This window comes from Halyomorpha halys, unplaced genomic scaffold (genome assembly GCF_000696795.3).
Source record: "Halyomorpha halys isolate HHAL.00 unplaced genomic scaffold, Hhal_1.1 Scaffold103.1, whole genome shotgun sequence".
In the NCBI taxonomy this organism is placed as follows: domain Eukaryota; kingdom Metazoa; phylum Arthropoda; class Insecta; order Hemiptera; family Pentatomidae; genus Halyomorpha; species Halyomorpha halys.
Window position 1 is genome coordinate 439,791 of NW_027115007.1, and position 11,127 is coordinate 450,917.

The window sequence follows — 11,127 nt, forward strand, 5'->3', positions numbered from 1 at the left end:
ACCTATATCAATAATTATTTTAAGGTTTGTGCAACTCGACAGCTTCTCCAATTGAGTTTTTCTTAGATATACCACAAGACTTCTTTTGAAGTCCTGTACAGCCCAAGAGTGGGAATGTTAAATACATTTCCCAGAGCATCTGTGAAATAAATACTGAAGAGCCCACAATGTTCTAAACTAGGCACTCTGAGCTCTTCACCCCAATGTTCTCGGCATCATGACCCTGGCTTCAAATTTTATACTTGGATTGAGTTGGCGTTTTTTAGAGATGTGAGTTTCGGTTGTCTGAACTTTTTTTTTTTTTAATTGAAAACTTTAAAAATATTCAGTATTAAAATTTGAATAGTAAAAATCAATGTATTTTCAAATTTCAAAGGATTTCAGTTTCCCATAGAAATAAATACACACAAATACATGAATTATAATTTCAACAACATATAAAAATAAATACAAAAATTTATATTTTATTCAACTTCCAACTTTTGTTCTCGACGCAAGCATTTTTTACAAGTTTTCTTGACATTCCAACAAGACTTGTGACTAACAGTCTCACATTTTGGACAGGTGTAAGTATTACTATCAAACCCAAATATTATCTCAACCTTTTCACCATCATCATCATCACCATCATGATCATCATCATTCTTTTCACATAATTCACAGATATATCCTCTTCCTCTACAAACCTAAAAAATAAAAGATAATAAGTATATAATCTTACAATATACTAAATACATTTAAGACTTTGATAAGTTTTGGAACACTATTTCAAAGAAGGAAATTAAGTAGAAGTAGAAGAATCAATTTCTATTTGGAATGGGTAGGTTTGGCTAAAAAATTTAGAAAGTTTAGCTTCAAAAGCAAATATTTTCACTGTGCCCTCTGTCATTAAATAGAGGAAGGTCATCAAATTATAGGCTCAGACGAGTTTAATTGATACAAATGGTGGCCTTCATTTTGAGGAGCTTAATGAAACTGTAAATTACGATCTAATTAACACAAAGGTAAAAAATATACAAGCAGTTTATATGGAATATATAGTAAGAGAAAGTATTGTGATTGTGAAGAACTGCTTGGACTGTAGTCAGTATGTGGAACATGAGGACGGTACAAGTACAGCCATTTCTATATGCAGACAATATCATGCTGGAGACAGACTGAGGAAAAATTGAAACAGGCCATTATAGAACTCACCCGCAAAGGAATGAGTATTACAGCTGCAAGAGCAAGGTTATGACTTTTGCCAAAGATGAAGTGGATGTGGGCAATGTAAGAATAGTGTGCAATGATGAAGTATTGGAAAGAGTAGACTTTTATACCTACCTTGGAACAATTTTCAATAAATCTGGTGAAATAGACCAAGAAGTGTCCAATAGGATTAATAAAGCAAATAGTATTTACTACCAGATAAGCAATACTGTTGTGGAAAAGAGGGAGGTAGGTAAGGACATCAAGCTCCATATCTTTAAAGCAATATATATTCCAACATTATTATATGGCAGTGAAAGTTGGGCCACCCAAGACAAGCACATGAGCAGGATTACGGCTGCTGAAATGCAATTTTTGCGAAGAATACAGGGAAAAACTAGGAGAGACAGGAAAAGGAATAAGAGAACTTCAGATCCCTCACTAAAATCAGTGATTGAACACAGACAGCTCCGATGGTATGGACATGTCTGTAGATTGAGAGAAGAAAGAGTGCCAAGAAAATGCCTGGAGACAAGGCCAACAGGTAGAAGACCATGAGGCAGAGCTAGAAGGAGCTATATAGAGCATATCCAATGACTAGGTCTATAAAGAGGAAAAACGCTGGCTCAGATTAAGATGCTTGCCATAGATCGAGATGTTTGGACCAAGTAGTTAGAGGTTCCTCCATGCTGAAAGGCACTTAAGAAGAATGAGAAAGAAGAAGTGTTAAGGCTCTGATCCTAGATCGTTCCTGTGATTGTACAGAAAACTTTTCGTTCAAATCTCTCGATTCTGCTTTCTAGGCTCGTTCAAATGTCTCGATTCTGCTTTCTTGGCTACCTGTTAGAGCCTAGGCTTCACACCCGTATATAAGAGCTCACTTTATCATGGCATTGTACACCTTTAGTTTCAGATTTTTTGGGATTCTGTATTCTTGACAGAGAGAAGGCTTTGTTCGCACTTGTTATACTATGGTCTATCTCAGTCTGTTGATCATTTATTGATGTTATGGTGGAGCCGAGGTACTTGTAACTGCCTACTTTTGGGAACAATTTGCCATCCACTCAAACCATGTCGTTAGGTAGGATTTTGGGTTACAATCATATATTGTATTTTATCTTCATTTACTTACAAACAGATTTTCTCTGCTTCTCTTAATAGAGTCTTTGTGAGACTTTTCCATGTGATCTTGGTTATTTCCAAAGAATTACAATGTCATTTGCCTATGCCAGGATTTTATGTCTCATTCCAACGTGCACCCCACCATTTTCGTGTGATGTTCTTCTAATCACTTTTTCTAGGGCTAGGTTAAACGGCATTGGTGAGAGTCAATATCCTTGTCTCAGACCTATTCTGAAATCAAAGGCTTTAGATACTTCTCCTTGTATCAGGGCTCTGCATTTAGGATCATTCGTACATGCTTTTGTCAGTCTTACCAACTTCCTGGGGATTATTCATTTATTTCCACCTTTCCCTGCTTTGTAAGCAATACAGGTATGTAGCAATAGTTCAATATTACACATGTAACATCGAACTACTGCTAATAAATCGATTGATAAGTACAATTTCTGCTAGAAGGTTCAGTCTTCTGCATCTCTCAGTCATCCATTGGCCTTCCATGGGCTGGTCTTCTCCTTCTTCTTTGATAAAGATTGAAGTGGGCTGGCCCAACAATTGTTTTACACCCATATAAAAAATTCTTTGTAATACAGGTAGTTATCTTCAGTTACTAGCTGAGGGAAATTGTCCTCTGTTAGGGTACTGAGTCCAGTTTTTCTTAGCAATCTGGCCTATAGTGCAAAAAGGCTGTGCAGTCCATTATGATGTGCTCAGCAGTCTCCTGAACACCACAACCAAGGCATAGCGGGTCGATATCCATCCTGTGGACACGTTAAATCCACTTCCAAATCTTATGCCAAGGTAAGCGACTACCTCACTTAGACTTCCCGCGGACTTCATGATCTTTTGAAGAAAATTTCTATCTACAGAATTATAGGCTGCTTTGAAATCAACAAATAAGGCATACACATCCTGATCTACTTCCAATTGTTTTTCTAGTATCTGCTTCAGGATGAAGATCTGGTCTGGCATGCTCTTTTCTCTTCTGAATCCTACTTGGTGATCACCAATTATATTCTCGTATTATATAGAGATATCTGATTTAGCAGGATGTTGGACTTATATATGAAGCCTTTCTTCAGGATAGGATAGATCAGGCCTGTGTTTCAGGTCTCTGGTATTCTTTCTTCCTTTTTGGATTAGTTCCAATAGCTTGGTAAAAGTTTTATACTATTCATAAAAGATTTGGTTATACAAATATTTTCCATTGATTAATGAATTTATATAAAGCAGTCATGTAATTGTTACAGTAACAATTTTTATATTAGATATTATGATCAATCCCAGAGTAAACTATAAATTATTAGTCATCACTCATATTGATTTATTACTACTTTTGATATTTAATAATACAAAAAGAGCTATGTAAAAAGCAAGAATGTTTCACTATTTTCTGGGAAACATGAATATTCGTTATAACAACCGTTAACAAATTGGGAAAGTTTCAGTGAATGTTTCCTATTCTGACATAATATATTTGTATAAAACTGCTTAACAGTGGCTAATAAACGAAAATTTTCTATTTAATAATTTTAACTAATACCCAACGCTTTTGGTTGTAAAAGTAAATAGCTTGTTTCTACAACCTGAGGAGGTAATATTTTTTAAAATAAAAGAGATACTGCACAGGAATTGGAAAAATAAATTAAAGATACAGGGAATTGACTGTAGTGTCCATTAATGATAATTAAATTTGAAAATTAAGATTTGTATAGAAAAATGCAACACTTACTGTACAATCTTCTTTTATGTGTTTCTTTAAAATTTCTTGCACAGCCTCAATTTTGGAAAGAAAAGTTCCATTATTGATATCACAAAGATCATCAAGAGAAAAGATGGTTGTACTATGTATCAAATGCCTCCTCCATTCCAACTCTCTCATAACAAGTCCACTTTCTAACGATGGACGGCAAGTAGCTATGTAATGCTTCATAAGCCCCAATTCTTCTCGTTTTTTCTTTTAAAACATATTATTCAAGATCCAGAAATTAATAATGAAAATTATAAACAATTGGATAAATAGAATATAATTGGATTCACCTTAATAGTTGCTAATTCATCAACGAAACTGTACAAATTTTCATCTAGAGTAACAAGAGGTCGAGATTTTGTAATGCGTATCAATTGATAAGAAGCTCTACACACTTTTTGAGGTTCGAAATCCCAATTCAGCATAACTCTTGCTGGAATAATAGAAGGAGTATTCCAATGGCAGGATGGGCAATAGTGGTGCCCATTGTAGTTACATAGCCTAGCCTCAGCAACATCAGTATCTTAAAACGAAATTATAATTAAATGAAATTGATAAATAATACTTGATATATTGTAATTTACATTCTGCTTAATGTGTATTATTACTTTAAACTAATAAGATAACAAAAAAGTACTAAAATAAAATATTTTTACTAACATTGACTTGGGAAAAAAAACTTATTAAGAAACTTTTTAAAAACAAATAGTAATGCTATTAAATTAATTCAAAATAAGTTGAAAATAGGACAAACCAAAATTATACAACAAAAACTTTCAAGTAAGAGTCAAACTCAGGACTTCAGTTCATAAAAACAAAAAAAAAATCAATACCTACTCAACAAAATTCAATTTGATTATATCAAACAAAATTTTGAACGAGAAATGTTTCTATGAATACAAATAGTGATTTAATTAGAATTCTACATTCTTAAAAGCAATTAAATTAAAATTGAATCTATTGTCACTAATTGAACTGTTAAAGCCATCTCAAATCGACTGTCTTTTTGTTGGAAGGCTTTAAAAATGAACAAAAAAAACAAACTGGCTCAGATTAAACATTTATTTGGTTCAATTTAAACATGGTAAAACACAAAACTAACATAAATAAAACATACAAGCAAAAATAAAAAGGCCTTTCAGATAAAAATAAAATAATTACACAAAAAAAAAGAAATAAATATATAAAATAAATACTGCTTGACTAAAAGGTTGGTCCACTCCGATAGGTCAGGAGAAGTGTGCTGCCGAGATGTGTAGCTCTTGTTGCTAGATAAATCGCTGCAATGGTCCAGAGTTGGTGTAGTGGCTCATTGATGGTCCGATTATTATTAGGCGAGCCGACAAAATGAACTCAGACAGGGCTGCTAATGACGCTACCAGGGCCACTAATTAGCCGGAATTGCAATTAATAAAGTGGAAACACAGAAAAGGGATGGTTCCGAACTGTAATAACTCACTAACTCACTAAAAATGTCCAAAATATTAAATTATAAGGGCAGACAGGGCTGCTTAGACGCTACCAGGGCCACTAATTAGCCGGAACTGCTCCAAAAAACTAAGATGGTCGGTCCGTTGCTAGGTGACGCAACAATGATCACTCCTAGCAACTGTCTCTATTACTCATTATTACAAACAAATATAATTACACATTTTTCTTTTCAAATAACTAAATCTAAATAAAACAATACAAATAAAAATAAATGTAACTAAATTAAATACTAATAAAACTATATAACTAAAACTATAAAACTAAATACTAACAATACTATTTACAATTATTTACAACGTAATTATATTATGGCGTTAACATGAACTGTATAAACTCAATGGATTTGTTGAAAGGTTAAAATAATAAAAATGGTTTGAATTATGTTTTGCAAGGCATGTATAAGAATTAATGTGGGAATAAAAGTCAATGGTTTAGTAGAAGAATATAGGAAATAAATTTGTATAAATCAATTCATCTACATAAATGAATTTGATGAAAGGTTAAAACATTAAAAAATGGTTTGAATTATTTTTTGCAAGAACTTTTTAATGATTTGTTTATTGTGTAGATTCAATCTAAGGAGAAGATAGTCGACAATGCAGTCGGAAGAGTAATAATAAATAAATAAGGAAAACTTATTTAATTTGTTCAACATTTCGACTTAAATTTCAAACCTTCTTTAGGGCTAAAGACAAAAAACAAAATGAAAGCTATAATATACTGAGAAACAAACACAAACAAAAAACAATATAACAAGAAATTAATAAGATAAGATTCTTTTAGTATCATTTATTATCTTCTTTACTTCTAGTTATATTGTTTCATTTTTTTTAAACTACATTATGGTTAACATCTCATTTTTTTTTGTTTTCAGCCCTGATGAAGACCTGAAAATTAGACCGAAACATTGGCACAAATAAAATAAGTTTCCTTTATTGGTGTAAATATTACTCTTCTCATAACAGCCCCTACTATCCTTCTCAGAAAAAAAAATTAATAACAGATGGTTCTTACATTTACAATGATATTAAACTAAATAATTTAAATTTAGACTAGATTAAAATTGCATCAAAAGTAAAAAATTATTACCTGAGAATAAATATGGATAATAGCCTTTAGGTACATCTGGAAAAAAGAATAAAATATGTATTTCATTTAAAATTTCAATGAAATAAACTCAAAACAAAGTAACTTACTGTAGTTGATTCTAGATTTGCACTCAAAGCATCTATACCCTTGAGTGTCAAGACCTACTTCTGGACAGATTTTTTCTATATAATTTGGATTTTCTGACATCACCAAATGTGCACAAACCCTAAATAATGATTCAGCACACTTTATGTGACATTTATACTGGCAGTCTAAAATTGAAAAATAAATATCAATTTCTGATAGATATTGTTAAAATAAAGTGGACTTTAAGACATAAGTTAGATAACACATAAAAAACTAACCCTGATCAAGGTTCTTATAAAATGATAAATATGTTTTAAAAATATTTAATTGACTTTCTGTAATTCAGTAACTACATTTTTATAGGTTTATTAAATTTAAAAGTAACAAAATAATTATTTTTCTATAACAGTTGGAATTGAATATGTCATGTATCTATCATAGAAGATATAATAAGAGGTTCAAATTCTCTTAAATCCTACAAAGTCTGACTTGGATTAATTCTATTTCTTTTTCCACTTTCACAGTGAAAGAGCTTAGTCAGTACCAATCTTACCGATACAACCTGTAGATTAACTCACTCACAGTAACCTCTAATTCTTTATTAAGGCCTAGTCCCTCATAGTCAAGATTTATTACCCTCATTGAGTTGTTGCTTGGTCATTTCCAGAAGGATATATATGGGATAAAAAGGTTCGATATCCTTGCTAAAGCTATGCAATTTATCTCAAAAGCCTTCATACCCTGAAGGATATTGGAGAACCAATAATCCAGAAGCATCCATTTTACCAATAATCAGAATTGGAAAAGTACAAGAACAGAGAAAATATTTTCTCAATATTGCCCCTTTCCGGGTCTTTACTCATCATAGTACGCAGAAAATAGATCTGTAAGATTCAGGAAGCTGATCAACCACAGACAGCCAATCTTCCACATTTCTGGAAAGTACGCCCTATTCAGTCAATCATTAAAGATCCTTAAAACCTAGTACGTTTGACTATTCAAATTCCACTTACTTACATATACCAGGGTATGAAGAAATACTGCTACATAAATATGAATGTTTACTTTATTTTTGACCTACGATTGCCCATAATAGTGTGTACCCCTATTATTTATGTTTTAATTACAGAAAACTGCAGGGTAAAGGATACATTTTTTAACCTTTTTTTAAATTAATTAATCTTTGTCATAATTATTATAAATTTAAGGCAATTTTTAGACAGCTAAAAAATAATCCATTGTGTAATATTATTGATAATTGTTCTAGAATTGAGAACTCACTCAAACAAGTTCATCAATACAATAAAGGTCAGTTAACAAAACTGATAAAGCATACAATAAGTTCTATCTATCCAATTAAGCTTATTGTGTAGATGGAGCTTATAGAACAAGCAATATGTTTTTCACTATAAAATATGAATGGATATTCTATATGGATATTCTTAAAACTTAATATGTTAAAAAATATCCAGGAGTCTTGAAAAGAAAAAAAAATAATCTGTTAAGGCAAATGGATGGGTTGGTACATCATGAGAATAAAAAGAAAAGATTGATTTTATTCTAATCAATATTTAAGATATTAAATATTTAACTAACAAAATAATTAAGAGAAAAAAAAAATAAAACTTACCAGTGCATTGGTAATAAGATTGTACAACATTCCAAATTGTACCACAACACCTATCACAATATTTTTTTGTAGCTGAGGTAGGTAAATATTCAAATTTAAAATGATGACCTAACTTCACAAACGACTCTTCAAGAACCTGGATAGTTTTTATTTCCTCACTCTCTTTAGCTTGTTGAAGCCTATGCCTTAGTTCAATTAACCGTCTAACAAACCATTTCCTCTCCTCAGAACACTCTTCACTTTCAAGTACTAATTTTTTGCATTGATTGATTGCTATATTGAGTTCTTCTGTAGTGAATGCAGACTGACAACCCTAAAATAAAAATTAAACAAATAATTACCAAAGTTGATTAGCAGAGTATAACTAGACTGAATTGACAGAGGGTATTGGTAAATGTCATTTAAATATTAAGAAATATGTAAATAAATTTATAGCTGACTCAGGAAGTTGCGATGAAGGTCACACTGTCTGCTAACAAAAAGTTCTTAACTCGACAGGTAGAGGTTCATAATTATTTTTCAACACAGCAGGTATGTAATAATTATTGTGTAATTTTCTCTGCTATAAACCTTAGAGTGATTCACATTTATGCAATTTAGGCTCAACCTCAACTGAAAAGAGCTCACAGCATTTATTTACACCTTTTTAGCACATCAAAGTCATGAGCTGATTATATTTTAGCGCAACTCACAATAGGACATTGCATATAAGTGAGTACATTCCCACCAGCAAATTAGAGTGTCACTTATGTACCGTAATAAAAAGACAAGTTAATAAGAACAGTACAAAAATTACAAAGCATAAAATGATTTGTAGCAAATGGTGACCTTGTGACATTATTGAAAAGGTATATTCTTAATCCTTATTTGATAAAACAAGCTTAGAGGTGGTCAATTCACTAACTCTTCTAATACAAAAGCTTCAAAAGAAATTAAACAGCACAATGAGTTCCTAAATAAAAGTTCATAAGATATAGCACTGCTATCACTAATGCCTAATGGAATGTGAAAGTTGTTAATAGTTTTAAACAGATATCACACATTAAAGGAAAAACAATCAACTTACTTCTTTAACAGTAATATAATTAGAAGCATTAACAATACTGGCGGGTACATTCATTGAAGAATCAGATAAATCATCTCCTGAAGTCATATCTGGAGAGGAACATGTTGGAGAATGAAAATCATCCTCAAGAAACACGTGAGCTTCCATTTTTTAGTACATAAAATTATGTCTTATTAAAAGGATAATATCCAAAGTATTCCTCTTAATTTGAAAATCTTCATCTGCATACCACCATTTGAAAAAACTCGTTTGATAACAGTGTTATGCTGTCAATAATAAACATTCTTTAGATAACACAAAGAGGTAATACGTCTTAGAGGTATCATTCACTGGCAATGGGACAAGTAAATCAGTAGTTACCAACCAGTCCCCAAAGAAAAAGGGAAGAATTTGAGGAACAAAAGTAAAAAAATTAAAGCTAATTTAAGTCAATAAAAACTTAAGCATTTTCCAGAATGTTAACAACATTCTCCTTATAATCCCAAGTATATCTTTTTGGTTCGATAAGCAGATGAAGATATAAGATATGATTTGACCCGTTTATTCCGTTAATATAAAGTTGCAATTGAGGTAGTGTCTTGTGGAGATTTCTTGAAAAATCGCTGTTAATTTATTTAATATTGTGTTTATCCAGTCAATGAACCCTATTTTTTTTTCTAAATATACTTTATAGAATGTAGTTTTTCTATAACAAGGGTTCCTATGCGGATGGAAAAGTACTGTTTGTCGCCTACTTCAGTTACGGACTAAGAATGCACATACATAACCCGCTACTGATATATAACAAGACGGTAGAGGCAAAGAAGCAGAATTTGAAGAGATCTAGAACTAAATATTCTGTGTACACTGCTTGGTTTCAAAATTGTAAAATCTTCTCCTAGTAACAGTTAGATGCTCCGCAAACATACATAAAATCCTACGCCCTAAAATACATGAAATTTTTCAAAAATGGTAAAAATCAGTAACTTTATTTACACCGTACCATGCATAAATAAAGTTAATAAGCTAATCCAACATCAATAATAGATTTGATCTTTAATATTGAAAATGATTTATTTTCTTAAAACCTATTATTAATAAATCATTGACACTTATATTTAATTTGAGTTCACAATCTATTTCATGTTAATTAAAATAATTATCCTTACAGTGTTGAATGATGAGGAAAAGAAAAACGAATTTTAAATTAGGGTCATGGTCTTCTTGCTCGTCAACACGACAAAAAAGAAGATGTTTAGAATGAGGTGCTGGTTTCACTCATCAGCTTTAGTTACATCCTACCTACTCCTGTTAATTCCTAACCTAACTCTACGTTCAGTAAAGAGTTTATCCTTCAAATGTGTATACCATTCATCACTTTGAAAAAAAGTTCTGACACAATAGAGCAGTGTTTCCTAAACTTGGTGTCGCAGGCTAAAATCACTTTTTGAAAATATTATAAAATAAGAAAAAAAAAAAAAAAGAAAGAATTAAAATACCAAATATACAGTGCATTCCAGCATATACTTTGCTCTGGTTACTTTTTCTTTACCTACTTATCCATCCGCTCTAAGGATAATTGTGCCGCAAATTTGTTTTTACTCAACAAGAGTGCCGTGAACCATTATTTTTTGCTCCAAGAAGTGAGCCAAAGCAAAAAAGGCTAGGAACCGCTGCATAATGAATTTCAAAAGCAAAAAGCTCCACAAAATTTCTTTAACCTCTTGA

The 11,127-nt window shown here is 31.6% G+C and overlaps 1 protein-coding gene across 1 annotated transcript; it reads right to left on the reverse strand.

Annotated features, from left to right (window-relative positions):
• Window positions 1-401: 401 nt before the first annotated feature.
• On the reverse strand, window positions 402-9,711 carry LOC106677570 (differentially expressed in FDCP 8 homolog). Its single transcript, XM_014415590.3, has 7 exons — window positions 9,421-9,711; window positions 8,355-8,667; window positions 6,745-6,909; window positions 6,638-6,673; window positions 4,348-4,580; window positions 4,040-4,264; window positions 402-686 (listed from the first exon to the last, which is right to left on the reverse strand). Exons 1-7 carry the CDS (start codon window positions 9,565-9,567, stop codon window positions 465-467), a joined length of 1,341 nt encoding a protein of 446 aa, XP_014271076.1. The 5' UTR covers window positions 9,568-9,711; the 3' UTR covers window positions 402-464.
• Between the last annotated feature and the right edge of the window lie 1,416 nt (window positions 9,712-11,127).